Source organism: Geotrypetes seraphini, chromosome 9 (genome assembly GCF_902459505.1).
Source record: "Geotrypetes seraphini chromosome 9, aGeoSer1.1, whole genome shotgun sequence".
Lineage (NCBI taxonomy): Eukaryota > Metazoa > Chordata > Amphibia > Gymnophiona > Dermophiidae > Geotrypetes > Geotrypetes seraphini.
Window position 1 is genome coordinate 185,014,638 of NC_047092.1, and position 18,407 is coordinate 185,033,044.

Genomic DNA, 18,407 nt, shown 5'->3' on the forward strand with positions numbered 1-18,407 from the left:
CCCAGTTCCCAATTCCCCCACCTACCACCTCTCCACTGCTGAAATTTAAAATCTTCGGGCAGCCGCGCAAAGCCAGCCTCCCGCCATCTGCCTGCCCCGGAAGTGTTCTTTCTGCAGCACTTTCTATTCCCGCATAGGCAGGACACTGCAGAAAGAACACTTCCGGAGCAGGCTGACAGCAGGAGGCTGGCTTCGTATCGGCTGCCTGAAAATTTTAAATTTCAGCGGCGTGGAAGAGGTAGGGGGTGGAGTCAGGACTTAAGGAGGTTCCTGGACAGTGTAGTGTCTGGTACACAGTCACTGTGGTCCTTGTGTTTGACACATGTGGTCTATGCCTTTGTCAAGAGTCTCAAAAGCTTATTATTCTATCACATGAATACAGCATTCAACATAGGTCAATGTTAGGAGCAAACAGGGCAGTAACAGGTGTCCAAAGCAAAGCTGAGGGTCATGAGTAAGAACGTTAAGTCAGCCATAGTCCCAAAGTATCTATAGTTCAAGTTGTGAGACACGAAATGGCTCTCCAGTTCTCTCTTCTAGGGCCTTGCTCTTGGCTCCTCAGACTCTTTTTCTGCCAAACTACAAGCTCCCAATCTTATGCACCCGAGGCAGGCATAGTCAGTGTCTCCTCTAGTTAAGTACCTCAGGCGAAAATATTAAAAAATAGCAAAGGGAAAAATTCAAAACCTCAGGAATTCAGAAAGCACTTCCTGCGTTGAGTATTTGGGTTGCACCAGGGTGGCTGTTCTCTGTTACCTCAGCTCTGGGATCTCTAAGGGATGAGATGGGATAAACCTTGTTGGAGCCACTCACTTAGCTAAGGAAAAAAACACTTCTGAATTCTTTCACATTTAGACTCTTCCAGTTCCTTCCACTTCTCCCAGTCAACTTTACTTCAGCCTTAGCTATAGCCTGACCTGCTGAGGGATAACGGAACGTTCTCTGGTTGTACAGTCTAGTTGCAATCAAGAGGGTGTCTCCCATCATGTGCCCGAGACCCCCCCCTGGACTCCTGCAGCCTCTCCTCCTTCTCTGAACTCCTGTGGAAAGCACAAGAAAATGTCTCCCTCCTAAGTAAAGAGCCTTTCAAACTTCCATTCAAAAATGACCAGGAGACAGGCCTACCATTACCTCACACTTCAGGGTCTTTGAATTGTTCCTCTGTGAGGACATATTGTGGAAAAAGCAGTGAATTCTGGGAATTGATTTTATTCTCTTCTACTTTAGGGGGAGGATGGAAATGCATATTATTCTTATCAAAGGCAATAATATGTTGGCCTTATACTCTAAGGTCCTTTTTAGGGGGTGCAGAGAAGAGATAATTGTCCAGCGTCAGCAGCACGAGGAATGAGCAGTGTCCGTACGAGGATGTTGGATGTTCATAGAAGGGTGCAAGGACAGCATTCTTCAGGCTGTGGCTCACCATACCTCTCTCTTAGCCTACGGTTTCTTCTGTGGCTTTCCGTTCTAAACTGATCTTCCCAAATATCGTATCTTGATGACTCTTCAAATAATTGGTGGCTTTCTTCCTCATCCTCAGACCCACAGAAGGTATAAGCCTGTCTTTGCACAGGTGAAACCCCTCTCACCTGGCTTCCTGAGGCTCTTTGCTTCTGTATCACAGATCCTGGAGACTCAGAGGCTGATCTTGGTACAGTTTTCAGGATACCTCCAGTTCTCCTGGTGTCATAAACTGAACTGAGAGGTTTCTGTGACTGATTCGTATCTTGTCCTGAGTTACCCAGTGATGCTGGTGCAGTTTGCTGCCTATTCCCAATTTTCGAGATGTTATACACTGAACTGAGTGGCTTCAGTAATTGATTGACATACATCTTTGTTTTCTGCACTCTACCAGATTTTTCTGCTTCCTCAGAAGTAGATGCCTGGGCTCGTCGTTCTTCATCTTGGAGTTTCAGATCACACAGTCCCAAGCGACAGGCTTCACAGTGTGCACTCTCGTGCGGCCCATCCTGCTTCCCACTGCGAATAAAAGCAGAGGTTGTGTTTTTTCCACTGAAATCCCTGTAGAACTTCTCCTGAATCCGATTCACCAGCCTTTCCAGAGCAATTTCAATGTTCTCACTCACGAACTCTGGCTCCTCCAAAGTGGCCGCGCTGCATTTTCCACACTCTTGTTTGAACACCCTCATCATCACCCAGCCATGTCTTACTGGCCCCATCTCCAGCTTCATATGGAAGAGAATCTGAACTTTTGCTGAAGCCCAGGTGCGGCTGCAGCTCGAACAGCGGAACCTGGAAGAAAAAAAAAAAAGGAGGGTCAGAAATGGAGCCATAATCTGCTGAGAGACTATCAGAGCTGGTATAGATGTGCTATAAAGATACCGAAATCCTAAAGACGAAGGACAGGCTGAACCAATTCTGGCTAACCCTTTGCAGCTATGACCATGCACAACTCCTGGCATGCTACTCAGAGCTGGTAACAAGCAGCGGGGAGAGGTGGCAGTCTACTTATTTGGCTGGAAGGGTTCTGCAAAGGTAAAAGGGAGTTCAGGAGGGCACCAGGTCCCCAAGGTCCCCTTTGGCTGCTGTGAGCCAGCTCCAGCACACCTCAGGGAGAATGGCAAACTAAAACTGGATCCTAGCATGGGACCCGATGAAATACATCCCGGGATGCTGAGATCAGAGAGTTTCTGGTGGGTCCTCTACAGAATGTGTTTAGTAAAACCTTGGAGGTTCTTTGGGCTTGGAGAGAAACTGATGTGGTTCCTTTACAAAAAGGCAACAGAGAAGTGGTGGGAAACTATAGGCTAGTAAGCGTTACCTCGGAAGTGGGAATGGTGATAGAGACACTGCTGAACTTTCTTCAGATCAGTGGGTTGCAAGATCCATGGCAGCATGGCTTTACCAAAGACAGATCATGCCATAGTCTGTTATTGAGAAAACATGGGAGAAGCCACTGCTTGCCCTGGATCGGTAGCATGGAATGTTGCTACTCTTTGGGGATTTCACATGGAATGTTGCTACTATTTGGATTCCAGAATCTTGTTACTCTGGGAATTCTGCATGGAATGTTGCTTCTCTTTGGGGTTCCGGAATCTTGCTAATTCTGAGATAAAGGAATGTTGCTACCTTTTGGGTTATGGCCAGGTACTAGTAACCTGGACTGGCCACCATGTGAATGGGCTACTGGGCTTGATGGACCTTTGGGCTGACCTAGTAAAGCTATTCTTATGTTCTTATGAACTAGATGAAGGGCATGCACCAGACATGGTCTACTTAGATTTCAGCCAACCTTCTGAATACAGTTCTTCATAAAAGGTTCATGAATAAATTGAGCCCAAGGCGGTAAAGTGGATAAGAAATGGTTGAATGAGAGGGTGGTGCTAAAGGACCTTCACTTGGAAGACAGAGAGATGAGTAGTGGAGAGTCTCAGGTTTCTGTCCTGGGGCCAATTCTGTTCAATGTCTTGTGAACAATACTGTCCAGGTTTAGAAGGAAAAGCATGCCTTGTTTTCTAGGTGACACAAAGATAAGCAACAGAGTAGACGCCCCAGAAAGAGCAGAAAGTGTGAGAAGTCATCTAGAAAAATTTGAAGCTTGGGCTAATGCTTGGCAACTAAGTTTTAATGCTGAGAAATGTAAAGTGATGCATTTGGGCTGCAGAACTCTAAGGGAGACCAGGAAAGAGACCTCAGGTGACAGTATCTGATGATTTCAAGGTAGCCAAGGATGCTCAGCTGTAAAGAGAGGGGTATAACCAACAGTAAAAAGGAGGTGGATAAGAAATGGTTGAATGAGAGGGTGGTGCTAAAGGACCTTCACTTGGAAGACAGAGAGATGAGTAGTGGAGAGTCTCAGGTTTCTGTCCTGGGGCCAATTCTGTTCAATGTCTTGTGAACAATACTGTCCAGGTTTAGAAGGAAAAGCATGCCTTGTTTTCTAGGTGACACAAAGATAAGCAACAGAGTAGACGCCCCAGAAAGAGCAGAAAGTGTGAGAAGTCATCTAGAAAAATTTGAAGCTTGGGCTAATGCTTGGCAACTAAGTTTTAATGCTGAGAAATGTAAAGTGATGCATTTGGGCTGCAGAACTCTAAGGGAGACCAGGAAAGAGACCTCAGGTGACAGTATCTGATGATTTCAAGGTAGCCAAGGATGCTCAGCTGTAAAGAGAGGGGTATAACCAACAGTAAAAAGGAGGTGGATAAGAAATGGTTGAATGAGAGGGTGGTGCTAAAGGACCTTCACTTGGAAGACAGAGAGATGAGTAGTGGAGAGTCTCAGGTTTCTGTCCTGGGGCCAATTCTGTTCAATGTCTTGTGAACAATACTGTCCAGGTTTAGAAGGAAAAGCATGCCTTGTTTTCTAGGTGACACAAAGATAAGCAACAGAGTAGACGCCCCAGAAAGAGCAGAAAGTGTGAGAAGTCATCTAGAAAAATTTGAAGCTTGGGCTAATGCTTGGCAACTAAGTTTTAATGCTGAGAAATGTAAAGTGATGCATTTGGGCTGCAGAACTCTAAGGGAGACCAGGAAAGAGACCTCAGGTGACAGTATCTGATGATTTCAAGGTAGCCAAGGATGCTCAGCTGTAAAGAGAGGGGTATAACCAACAGTAAAAAGGAGGTGGACCTTCAGTTTTGGAAAAGCTTGAAGTAGTTCACAGGAAGGCAACAAACATGGCATGAGGTGAAGAGACTTGAAGAAGTCAATATGGATGTAAACCCTAGAGGAGAGGAGGAGAGAGACAAGGGAAAGACAGGAGAAACACTAGTAAGTAGTAGACAATTGTCATTGATTATGATGTAAGCGAATGTAAATGTTAAATAAATAAAAATACAGACATGTAAATACTGGTCTCCTTATCTTAAAAAAGATATAGCGGCATTTGAAAAGGTTCAAATAAGAGCGACCAAGATGTTACTATATAGACCATTCCACAGATCCGACAATTTGAAAATGAAAGAATGACTGAATGTATGAGCAGATTTTACACCCTTAAATGAGGGAAAGGAGAGTTGAAATCTTTGAGTATTTCTAGCGAGTTGAGCTCGATGAAAATTCCAGGAAAGAGGAACGAAAGGAGCAGGAAATCCGATAGACACATTTAAAATGGATTCTGCAATGATATGACAGTAATCAGTACAATTGCTTCTACCAATCGCTGTAGCAGCCATCGAGAGCCCTATGCAAATGCATTCCAAGGAGCTCATGAATATTAAAATGAGCACAGCAAGGAATGGCCACTTCCCACCGTGCAAAATTTTCCAGCAAATCTGGAACTGCTGGTAGCTTTTTGTGCCCATTTTGTGTGTGGGATCTGCACCCAGAACAAACACACACAAAAAAACTTGCCCAACAGCTGCATCCATATTGCATGTGCAATAAACAAACAAACAAAAAACCATCAACAACAAGAAAATAAACTTGCTTAAGAGCTCCAACGATCAGACACTGTACTGGGCCTGTGCACAAGACCTGTGCATACCACTCAGCTCTTGTGTACAGCTTAGAGAATGACATGGGGACAAATTTTTCCTCCTCCCCGCAGGAATGTGTTTTCCCATCCTGGTGAGTTCTTTTCCTGTTCCTGCCCCGTTCCTGCAAGCTCCGCCCTCATCTGTACAAGCCTCAAACACTTTAACATCATAAGTAGCAACATTCTAGAGCTCAGATTGTGATGTCATAATGCCTCATTCCACCAATGCCTAAGCTCCGTCCTCACCCGCACAAGCCTCAAACCCTTTAAAATCCTAAGTAGCAACATTCTAGAGCTCAGATTGTGATGTCATAATGCCTCATTCCACCAATGCCTGAGCTCCATCCTCATCCGCACAAGCCTCAAACCCTTTAAAATCCTAAGTATGAACATTCTAGAGCTCAGATTGTGATGTCATAATGCCTCATTCCACCAATGCCTAAGCTCCGTCCTCATCTGCACAAGCCTCAAGCAGTTTAAAATGATGTGTTCAAGGCCTGTACAGGAATGGGGTGGGGATGGGACAGGGAAATTGAGTTCCTGCAGGGATGGAGAAAAATGTTTCCCCTTGTCATTCTCCACCAGCACAAACATGCTATTTGGGCTGAGCATAGCCTGACCAATCAAAATCTCTCCCATTCCGCTGGAGCTTTGTGCATCCTACGCTAAGGGCTCCTTTTACGAAGCCGCGTTAGCTAAAGTGTGCCCCCTGCCCTGGCATTACCAGTTACCACCTGCTTTGGTAAACAAAACTTTTAACCTGAGTCTTTCTAAAAGCCCCTATTTTAACCAGTTTTTCGCACAAGAAAGCAAATGGCTTTTATACCTGCCAAACAGTTGCACCGAGTAGCGCTTCCATCCCGGGCCCGGCTGCACGTTCTCATCCAGCGATAGAGTCCAGACATCAGCCTTGTTTCGTTCGCGGAGTTTGCCTTGGAAAATGTTGTTCCAAACGTGCAGGTCGATGGAGCTCGCCATGTCTCCAAAGGGGCAGAGATTGCAACTCTCTCTCTCTCGAGAAGAAGAACTCGAAACCGAAACTGTTGGGACAAGCCTTCGTCAACGCCACAGTAGATGACGGCAGAGGAAAACTGCTAAAGGGTTACCCCCCTCTCCTCCCCAATGTCACTTCAAAGTTGGATTTCTCTTTTCCTACCATTAAGGGATCCTCTCTATTTATCTTACTCATTTTGGAATTAGCAAAGGTGAACCGGGGATGGCCCACCCCGAGGTTCCTGCCCCTTGTAATGCCAACTTCTGGATCCAGAGCTGACGGAGGCATGCAAGTGGACCGCAACCCTGTGACCGATAATACATGCGCTCAAGAAGCGTTTTTTTGGCCAAATAGACTAAAATTTATGTGAATCGTGTAGTTGGGGTTTTCCATGAGCCACAGTCAAAGCACAGTCCCGGCCCCCCTCCCCCAGACCAGTTGCCGAAAGATGATGCTGCACTTGGAGAATCACTCGGATGCCAGGAAGCTCGGGAAAGACGTAAAATACATGTACGTTAAACCGGCTGGAACCAGTTTAGGCAATGTTCACTCTTTCATAAAGACACTGAATGAAGTTATGCGTTAATATCTCTGAAATGAGCAGGAGAAAACAATCGATTCATATTTACCCATTCTACTGTACTTAGGATATTAAAGACCTCGATTATATGCCCCCCCTCCCCCCGCCTCAGCCATTTCTTTTCCAAGCTGAAGAGTCCCCAACGTCTTAAAATGCAAATAATGAGGCAATGAATGCAATCAATAAATATGCACTAATAAAAATGCAGCCCAGGGGTTTTAAGGAGAGCAAAAGTTGCAAACTGTAATATGATGTATGCTAATAAACAGGTAGGTGGAGCTATAAGGAAGGAATATGCAAATTGCGGGTAACTAAACAATACGAGATTTTATTTATTTATATCTAAGTGGTTTCCAATCAGGTACTCAGGTAGTTTTCCCTGTCTGTCCTGGGGGGCTCACAACCTGGGGCAATGGAGAGATTAAGTGACTTGCGCCATTAACTGAACCGTGGCCACAGGAGGAGCCTAGGTGGGTCAGGGTCTCTGCCAAAATTTAGGTGCGGTGTTCTGGAATTCCTGGAGCAACCTCTAACACGGGATTTGCACCAGGTTTCAGTAGGAATAAGTCTTCGCTCCCAACGGCGGATGTGCAAAATGGCAGTAAGAGAATTCAAATTTAGCTCAGATCTTCCTGGTGCCTTATTTTGGGCATCATTTTCGGAATCCAGCACCATCTGATCATGAATAATCGAAACCATAGATAGGGAAACCGTGAATACGGAGGTGGAAGTGTACTGTATTTTCCATTGAATTTAAGAAATTGATCTATGTGAATGGGGTCCCAAAAAATATAATCCTTATTCTGTACCTTATTACCAAGCATTTACATGGGAATTTCAAGAAGAACTGCTGTAGGTTTCAAGGCCAAACAAGCCTTTCTGAGCTGAGTCAATCCGGCCACATCGGGAAATATTTGAATTTTTGCACCACAAAACACTGCATCCTTATTTTTGAAATATAATTTCATTATTGAAACTTTGTCAATCTCATGGAAATTTTTTTTTCTACCTTTGTTTGATTTCTGCTTTCCTCATCTTTTCGTCATTCTGTTCCTTCCATCCATCCATTGTCTGCCTTCTCTCTGCCTCTTACCTATGGCATCTGCTCTGTTACTGTGTGTCTCCTTTCCATCTTTCTCTCTCCCCCCTCTCCCCCATTGGTCTGGCACCCATCTTCTTTCTTCTGCGGCACCCCATAGTCTGGCAACTCTGTCTTCTTCCATTCCATCTTTCCTTCCCTCCCCCAGATGGTTTTTAGCATCTCTCTCCTCCTTTCCTCCCCTCAGATCTGGTATCTGTCTCCCCAATCCAACATGTACCCTTTTTTTCTTTATCCCCTCCTTCTATCCAGTATGTGCTCCCTTCTCTCTCTCCTCTCCACTTTTCATCAGCATCTTCTCCCTCCCTCTCCTATCCATTTCTCCTCAGCGCCTGTTCCTCTCTCCCATCCCCCTCTCTCTCCACTTCCCTTCAGTGCCCTTCATGCAGTTCAGCAGCCCCCTCCCTCCCAATTGCCACGGTATGAGCATCTCCCTCTCTTCCCCTCACCTTTGCTGGTGATTTTCATTTTTCTGTTTCTGAGTGGCCTGAGCCTTTCCTCAAGTCACATGTGGCTGCACTGAAACTTCTCCTCTGATGCAACTTCCTGTTTCCAGTTGCGAGACAACAGCGAAAACTCACAACAGCTATTTTTGTTGATGGCTGAGCATGGGGAAGGAGCGTAGGAAAATCACTCCTGCCCTGCTTCACTGCTAGACCACCAGGTAAGGTGTAGAAAGGTCTGGGAAGCAGGAGGGAGGTGGGGGTGGGTTAAGAGTCGGTCCTAAAAATTATTCACGATGTTTCTATATTTGCGGGCCGGCTCTACCCCTAACCCCTGCATACATTACAACACATCTGTGACTGTCATGCCCCCATTTTCCAGGCAGAGGGTGATAGAACACAATAAGTTGAAACTGCTGCCCAGATCTACTAAGATACTCCAGCAACTTTACAAATAACTGCCAGGACCGTCTATGCGCCACTGAAGTAAAGGCTGCTTTGTTTACCTCATTGGAATAACTACAAGACGGCATTGTATCTTCCAAAACAGACAATATTCGTTTATTGATAGTATAAAAACTATAAGTATTACAGCAGCAAAGGCATATTAGAAAAACGTATTGTCAGTTCAGAATATGCAATGGAGAGCAGAACTAACACTCATATGCTTAGCAGGGGGCTAGCAGTTCTCTGCAGCATAAGTAAGCAAATCTCTCTGGCTTTACCTAGAATACACGTGTTTTTTATACAGAGCAATTCTTCCTTTGTTCCAAGAAAGTCCATCCCCGAATTCTGGTTATGTAATTCCCTATTGGTACATAAAATAATGTAAAGCTAACTCCTCCCTTCCGTCCACGCCTCTCTCGCCTCCACCCACCCCCCCTCCCTAAAAGGGGGGCCTTGCAGAAACAGAGAACTCTTGGTGAACTTTCTTCTTTCAGCATTGAGACATGTAGCTGCTAATTGGTGGTTTTACAATTCTGTGCATATTCGGGATGGTGTCCTTGTAAGATGAAAAGTTGGCAAAGGTGACCTTTCAACAATCCAGCTGTCTGGTTCCCATAGCTTGGTTCAGAGACAGAGAGCAAATGTTTTGGTACCAAGTTCTTTCATCTCGTTATACCCACATGAGCAGGGCTCCTTGCTCATTATAAAGGTTTTGTGGCTTTCTAGGGTGTCTGGCATATGAAGTCATACAGCACTGATAACAGTTCAGCAGAACCTTGGATAGATATCCTCCCAGCAGGGAATGGAAACAAGAACATCATTGTTAGCATTGCAAAGGCTGCAGATGTTTACAGAAAGCAAGGTACAGAGCCTGGCTATGGGAAAATATAGGTCTGTCGTGTCCAGCATACACAAGTGAGGCCAGTATGTCCAGTTGAATCATCTGTATGTCCAGGTTATACATGTCACTACCTAGGCACAATCTGTAATTTATTCAGGTACAGTATCCAAGTGGTGCCACTGGATATCCCCAAATAGTTGTGGTTAAGAGAACTATCTAGATACCTGCCAGGACTCTCCATGCTCTGTCCATGCACAGGATGTAAGATATTCTGGGACAGTATCCCTAGGAGTAGCAACATTCCATTATCTCAGAGTAAGAAAGATTCCGGAACCCCAGAGAGTGCAACATTCCATGCGGAATGCCCAAAGAGTAGCAACATTCGATGCTACTGATCCAGGGCAAGTAGAGGTTCCCCCCATGTCTTTAATAACAGACTATGAACTTTTCCTCCTGGAATTTGTCCAAACTTTTCTTATAACCACTAAACTATCTGCTTTTACCACAACCTCTGGCAACGCATTCCAGAGCTTAACTATTCTCTGAGTGAGAAAATATTTCCTCCTATTGGTTTTAAAAGTATTTCCCTGCACTTTCATCGAGTGTCCCCTAGTCTTTGTAGTTTTTATATGGAGAAAGGAAGGTCAACAGAAGTTCAGAAAGGGAGTGCAAACACTTGACCCCCACCCCAGTCCCACCATAGCCCAACTGCACCCCACCCCCTGCCCACCCATGGTGCCATGCACTGCCCCACCGCTGCCTCCCTCTAGGTTCACCCCTAAACTGTACCACCCCACCCACAAGCACAGTCTCTCTCTCTCTCTCTCTCTAGCCCCCCCATCCAATCCACCCCGGAGTTAAGTACGGCTTTTGTGAGATAATTTTAAAATACACATGTTAAATCGTGATGGCAGAAGAGGGGGAGGATTAGCAGTGATTTTTTGGGAAGTATTTGAATTTGAACTATTGGATACCAAAATGACCAATCAATTAGAAATATTAGCCTGTAAAATTAGCAAAAAGAAACTAGAAGAATCCCTTTCTTGCATATTATTTTCTGTCCCACCAAAAAGCTGTACAAAAGCTAAAGAGGACGTCTGCGAATTTGTTCTACATAATTTGGTTACTCCTTCATATAACATTATTGCAGGAGAAATAAACTTACACTTAGATGAAGACAATCCCGAAGCGAAAGATTTTAAAAACTTTCTATCCTTACTTAATTATAATCTCTCTCTAATCACACAAACACATGAAAAAGGCCATCATCTAGATGTGGTAGCCATGTCCACAAAGGAGATTCTAGAACCTTCCATCTCTATATCCGACGGTATTTGGTGTCATGATATCTGGTCTGATCACTTTACTTCTTATTTTACTTTAATCTGGTCTCGTCTAAAATCCAAAACACACCCAAGGATAAAAAAAAGAACATCTCACAAGGGGCCATATCAATCCAGAGGAATATTGGTCACAATATGAATTACGAGAGGAGATAGAAGAAGGAGTTGATTTCCAGGATCACTGGATGAAAACAAGCGAATCCATTTTGGACGAAATTGCCCCTAAACGAAATAGCAAAAGCTGCTCAAATAAATACAATAAATGGTTTGACACTGAACTTTTAAAATTAAACGATTGGAAAGGATCTGGAAAAAAATGGGAAAATTGTTAGACCGGAACAACTGGAGATCCAACATAAAAATCTACAAACAATTGAGAAAAGAAAAATGTAAAGCTTTTTACTCATCCAACACTAGCTTGAAAGGAATCAATACAAAAGAACTGTTCAACCTAGTTATGAACTTAATCCATGCATAATAGTAAGCTACCTTCAGCAAATGATCTAGCACAGCATTTCGATTCAAAAATTAAAAACCTAGTACTACTCAGCCTGTAACTTTTTAATCATTGTAAACCGCATAGAGGTATATAAACTGTTGTTGTTATTATTATTATTTCTGCCCCCAGTACCTTCTCCAGTGCTGCAATTTAAAAACTGTGGACAGCCAGTCGCGTTAGCAACGTGATCTTTCTGACATCAAACTGCCCCAGAAGCCTTCACTCTGCAGTACTTCCTGTTCCCTAGGCAGGACGCTGCAGAGTGAAGACTTCTAGGGCAGGCCAATGTCACTAATGCCGCCAGCTGCCCAAAGCACCAGAGAAGGTACTGGACTGGAAAGAGTGAGTCCAAAAGCCAGACAAACTCCTTCCAGTCCAGGAAACCGTCCTGTCACCCGGAGAGTCCTCTAAAAAGCAGACGTGTCTGGACGTCTGGCTCCTCGTCGTAACCCTATCCCCAACCATCTGATCAAATCCATCCAACACAGAGGATTTTACATCTGAATTTACAAATTTGGAAGGTTACAGAAGAGAAACTGTGTCCAGTTGGATCCATTCTGCAACATTTTATTTGTTCAAGAAAGTGTCCTTCCATTTCTTTGGAAGACAAAAGTTGGAGTTTGGACTGTTAAATCTTGGTGTGGTCAGAATCATTCGGGAGGGGTGAGAGCAGGGCCGGAATTAGATGAAAAGAGGCCCTAGGCTATTCCACTTATGAGGCCCTTTCACCTCCCATTTTTAAGTTTGTAAATTGCATGAGAGATAATAAAATACATCATTACTGTGATATATATCAATATGTTAAATGAAACATGTTGTTATTGGTACTAACCTTTATAAAAAAATATGACACGGATAATAAATAAAAAAAAGTCGAGAACACTTATTTGGACATTTATTCTCAGCACCATATATAGTACTTGTAACAATACTAATCAAACATAACACACACCATTGCCCCTTCCTATGTCCATAGTGCCCCCAGTGCGTCCTTCCTCACCTCACCCCCCCCCCCTCCAATGCCCGCCTGCCTCCCATCCCCCTTCCATTGAACCCCCCCCCATGCCATCCTGCCTGCCTGCCTTCCATTAAACCCCCCATCCCCCTCCGATGCCAGCCTGCCTGCCTCCCATCCCCCTTCCACTGAAACCCCCCATCCCACCCCTCACTCCCGATGCCAGTCTGGGCCACCCTGTCCTGACGGATCCACGTTTTGCCTCTCTCCCCGCGGGGCTGGGCTTTGCCCAGCTGTTTCCGGACTGATGTCTTTCACTCCCCGATCCTCCTCCCAGGGCGAGAAAAAGAAAGGGAGAAGCCGAGTCGGCGCCCCGTTACGGCCGGAGCCGGTTCCGATCCCGAAGCGTAGAATTTCTCCTTATTTTCGGTTCAGTGTTTTAGTGTTCACTGTTTTTAGAATAGTGTAATTTTAATTTTGCTAACAATTTGAATGTAGGGCCCTCTTGATCTTGAAGCCCTAGGCTAAAGCCTAGTTAGCCTATAGGAAAATCCGGCCCTGGGTGAGAGGAGTGTCTGATGCCTGCGTTCTGCAGCCTTTCAGCCTGGAGGTTGCTCCTAACTAGATAAATACTTTGTGGGCCCCTTTTCAGATGGTTACAAGGGGATGGATCATCAACAGTCCAATTAAATTAACGAATGTCTAACAATTTCTTAAAACATTCAAACATGTTTCATATATATATAATAAGTGAAGATTTTATGTGTGTAACAAGGAAACAATAAAAAAATCAATGCCTCCACTATTTTGGTGGCCAGAATGAGCAGACATTTAAAATGACATAACTGCTAAAAGCAGTAAATCATTTTCTTTGCTCAGATACCAACATTGGTCTCCTTATTTGTGTGCAACTAACATTGCATAAAACTGACTGTGAATAGAGTCCGATTCTACCACTGATAAAACATACTAAAGTCCATTCCATATATGCCAAGCCAGTTAATAATTATAGCATAGAACAAAAATTGTCTTGCCCTTTACACACCAAATTTCTATTTATATTCCAAAGAGCATTCTGGGTAAAATCTGGGCTTGGCATGTCTTAACTACTATTACTTCTACTTATCATTTCTAGGAATTATTAGAACAGGAATTATTCTTAACAAAACTAAGAATGTTATGTTGCTTCTGTGTCGCTCCATGGTGTGACCTCACCTGGCTTCAACTAGATAGTAGACTTAGAAAATGCCTGTCTTTGGCCTCAGAGTGACTATCACAGGTTTCTGCATTCCTTGCACAGGTAGCTCCTTGCAATTGGCTGCATACTGGTCCAAAACCCACTGGTCTACTGGAAATCTGGGGAGAGAAAGCCACCAGCAGTGATCCCTTCAGCATTACACCTTAGAGTACGCAAATAAGGTTTTATTGATTTGTATTTCATTCCCCCTTACCCAATGTTATGATTATGTTAAAATTTGATTTTAGTCCCATGTCTTTTAAATATTGTCGTTTATTGTATTGTTACCCATCAAATGTAATTTTTAAATTGTTCATCGCTTAGAAGTATGATTAAGCGATTAATCAAAAAAAACTATTAAACTTGAAACTTGAAAAAAGGTCACACGCAGAGTTTGTCTGTTTACATTTCCTGCTGCTAAATTATGTTGTTACAAGAGATTTCTGGAGAGAACGCTCTCTTTTCAAGCTGCCAAATTGAATGATTGCTTCGGTTAAATTATGCTAGGATCCTCTTCTTATCTTGATTTTAGAAAATTATTGAAGACCCAACTGTTTGAAAAATTTGTATCTTAACTGGTCATTTCGTTTAATAATTCTATGCTTCTATCATGCAATGTATCTTCTTTTAAATTGTATTTTTACTGTATGGTCGGTTTTTATTTGTTGTAATCCGCTTAGAACCATTCTTTTAAATTGCATTTTTCTTTTAAATCATATTTTCTACTGCAGGACCAATTCTTATTTATTGTATTTTGTTTTGAATTGTTTTTTCTTTTTAAAATTACTCTCCACTGTATGACTTGTGCTTATTTGTTGTAAACCGCCTAGAACCACTTTTTGGTTAGGCGATATATAAAAATAAAATCATTATTATTAATTAGATAACAGAGACTTAACACAAGAATACATAGGGTAAGTGCTTCCATGTTATGTTTTTTACAAGTCTTCTGCGCTAATGGAAAAATTTAGTGTGGGACCTGCAAAAAATATATCTTTAAAAGGCCCTAGAGGTTAGAGCTGCAACCTCAGCACCCTGAGGTCATGGGTTGAATCCTTGTGACCCTGGGCAAATCTAGGGTCGCCATATTTCCTCTTAAAAGAAAAAAAAAAAAAAAGAGGACACCTGGCCCCACCTCATTTCGGCCCAAGCCCCCCAGCCCTGCCTCCACCCGAGCCTCCGGTCTCCTTCCCCAAGCTCAAGGCCGCATCTGGAGGGCTTCTGTGCATGCATGGATGTTGACACGATGACATCATGTGCTTGTGCGTGTACGTGTCATTGGATCAATGTCCGCGCCTATGTAGAGGGCCTCCAGACGCACCCCTGAGCTCGTGGACTTCCAAAACCCAGACAGACTGCCAGGTTTTGGAAATCCCTTCATGTCCAGGTTTCCCTGGACATCTGGTAACCCTAGGCAAGTCTTTCAATCCTCCATCGCCTCAGGTATGTTAGTTCGATGGGAAATATGCTTCAGTACCTGGAAGTAAACTGCCTAGGTAACCTTGATAGGGCTATAAATACATACCTAAATCTGGGCTTATTGCATAAGAAAGTCTCACATTAGGAGGTGCTATGCCCAGATTTTACTGTCCTTTGGTAAAAGGGAACCTCAATCTGACTTCCAGAACTTCTCTCCCACTTTCCTCTGCCTCAGGGTTTATGGCTTTGGTCAACGGTATTCTCTCAAAATCGTCAAAAGTGACCAGTGGAGTGCCGCAGGGCTCGGTCTTGGGCCCAATGCTATTTGATATCTTTGTAAGGGACCTGACTCAAGGACTTCAAGGCAAAATTGCGTTATTTGCCGACGATGCTAAACTATGCAACGTTGTGGGCAGGGCAACTGAACCATACAGCGCAGCCGCACAAAACACCATGGAACAAGACCTACTTTTGCCAGAACAATGGTCCAGTACTTGGCAACTAAACTTTAATGCCAAAAAATGTAAGGCGATGCACCTTGGTAGCGGAAATCCTTGCACTACATACACCCTAAATGGAGAACACTTAACAAAAACTGAAGTAGAAAGGGACTTAGGAGTAATCATCCGTGAAGACATGAAGGCTGCAAATCAGGTGGAGAAAGCCTCAACAAAGGCTAGACAAATGCTTGGCTGCATCAGAAGAAGCTTTATCAGCCGAAAACCCGAAGTTATATTGCCATTATACAGATCCATGGCGAGACCGCACCTGGGGTACTGTGTCCAGTTTTGGAGGCCACATTACCAAAAGGATGTGAAGAGAATTGAATCAGTTCAGAGAATGGCCACAAGGATGGTCTCAGGACTTAAAGATCTTTCATATGAAGATCGTCTGAGCAGTCTGCGCTTATACTCGCTCGAGGAGCGCCGAAAAAGGGGGGGGCATGATAGAAACTTTCAAGTATATAACGGGCCTCATCGAGGAGGAGGAGGAAATCTTCACTCTTACGGGTCCCACGGTGACAAGAGGACATCCGCTAAAACTTAGGGGAGGAAGATTTCATGGGGACACCAGGAAATACTTCTTTACCGAGAGGGTGATTGATATATGGAATGGTCTTCCACGTCAAGTAGTCGAGGCTAGTAGCACGCTTGACTTCAAGAGATGATGGGACAAACATGTGGGGTCACTACAGAGGTATGGTAGAGGATAGTTTCTTGAGGGTGGAAGGGATCATGATTGGGCAGACTTGTTGGGCCGTTGGCCCTTTTCTGCCATCATATTCTATGTTTCTATGTTCTATCCTTCACATGACTCACAATAAAAGGCCCATCTTGCCAGTTACTGTCTTTCTTTTCATGTTCTATATCATCTAAAACTTTGATTTCTAAAAAATCAGGTATGTCCACACAGTGTGCAAAGAGAGTGACAAAACCATTCATGCTGAAAGGGGAGGGCAAAAGGCTCTGTTTCTGTCACTTACACATGAGACGGAAGCATTGTCAAAGACCACAAAAACCACAATGAAAGACCACCGTGGCTTCTGTCTCCCTCCCTTGAAAGATTCACTGAAGTCAGTGTGAAACAAATCAGAACCTTCGTTCATATCAAAGCGTCTCTCTTGCTGAGTTATGTCGGCAGCATTTCTTAAGAGTACCTCACAATTTCCTGGTGGAACATGAGAACATCTGAGCTGAGATGGACCAGGAATGCAATTTCAAGTCCCTTCCATTATCCAAGGGCTACCTGCCAGCGAAGAAGCTTGGGGGTCCCCCCCGCCCCCTTGCTAATTCTGATTTCATTTTCAGGCTCTACTGTAAGTGTCGTCATTTGCATAAAAACTTGTACTGAAGCCTTCTCATCTGAGATTTTCCAGGTATTCACTGGCTGTTGCCTGAAATCATGATGGTGTGATAGACACGTTAGGCCACTTTTAAATGAAATAAATAGAAATAAAACAAAACAGATCAGCTTTAAAAGGCAATACCTTTTCCGATAATGATGGTCTTATCCTTGGCACTTATTATTATGATATTTGTCATCATTTGCTCATTTCTCATCTGAAGAAAGAACATAAGAAAAGCCTTACTGGGTCAGACCAAAAGTCCATCAAGTCCAGTAGCCTGTTCTCACAGTGGCCAATCCAGGTCCCTAGTACGTGGCCAAAACCCAAGGAGTAGCAACATTCCAAGCAGTGGCTTCCCCCATGTCTTTCTCAATAACAGACAATGGACTTTTCTTCCAGGAACTTGTCCAAACAGTTCTTAAAACACTATCTGTTCTTACCACAACCTCTGGCAATGTGTTCCAGAGCTTAACTATTCTCTGAGTCAAAAAATATTTCCTCCTATTGGTTTTAAAAGGATTTCCCTGTACCTTCATCGAGTGTCCCCTAGTTTTTGTAATTTTTGACGGAGTGAAAAATCGATCCACTCGTACCCGTTCTACTCCACTCAGGATTTTGTAGACTTCAATCCTATCTCCCCTCAGCTGTTCCTTTTCCAAGTTGAAGAGCCCTAACCGTTTTAGTCTTTCTTCATACGAGAGGAGTTCCATCCCCTTTACCATCTTGGTCGCTCTTTGAATCTTTTCTAGTGCCACTAAATCTTTCTTGAGATAAGGAGACCAGAACTGAATGCAATACTCCAAATGAGATCGCATCATGGAGCGATACAGGGACATTATAACATTCTTAGTCTTTTTAACCATCCCTTTGAAAGCGAATCAAAAATGTATTACGATAATCTGGGAAAAATTCCTAGGAAACATAGTAACATAGTAGATGACGGCAGATAAAGACCCGAATGGTCCATCCAGTCTGCCCAACCTGATTCAATTTTAAAAAATTTTTTATTTTATTTTAATTTTTTTAAATTTTTCTTCTTAGCTATTTCTGGGCAAGAATCCAAAGCTTTACCCGGTACTGTGCTTGGGTTCCAACTGCCGAAATCTCTGTTAAGACTTACTCCAGCCCATCTACACCCTCCCAGCCATTGAAGCCCTCCCCTGCCCATCCTCCACCAAACGGCCATATACAGACACAGACTGTGCAAGTCTGCCCAGTAACTGGCCTAGTTCAATATTTAATATTATTTTCTGATTCTAAATCTT

At 43.6% G+C, this 18,407-nt stretch overlaps 1 protein-coding gene across 1 annotated transcript; it reads right to left on the reverse strand.

Moving 5' to 3' along the window:
- Positions 1 to 142: 142 nt before the first annotated feature.
- LOC117366466 (receptor-transporting protein 3-like) lies at positions 143 to 6,458 on the reverse strand. The gene is made up of 2 exons (XM_033957806.1): positions 6,266 to 6,458; positions 143 to 2,253 (listed from the first exon to the last, which is right to left on the reverse strand). The coding sequence occupies exons 1-2, from the start codon at positions 6,415 to 6,417 to the stop codon at positions 1,380 to 1,382; spliced, it is 1,026 nt and encodes a 341-aa protein (XP_033813697.1). The 5' UTR covers positions 6,418 to 6,458; the 3' UTR covers positions 143 to 1,379.
- Between the last annotated feature and the right edge of the window lie 11,949 nt (positions 6,459 to 18,407).

Excerpts from the sequence above, each read along its gene's own strand:
- LOC117366466 (XM_033957806.1), bottom strand. The coding sequence starts at position 6,417 with ATGGCGAGCTCCATCGACCTGCACGTTTGGAACAACATTTTCCAAGGC. Across the intron at positions 2,254-6,265 it reads TCGGTGCAACTGTTTGGCAG|GTTCCGCTGTTCGAGCTGCA; the intron begins GTATAAAAGCCA and ends TTTTTCTTCCAG.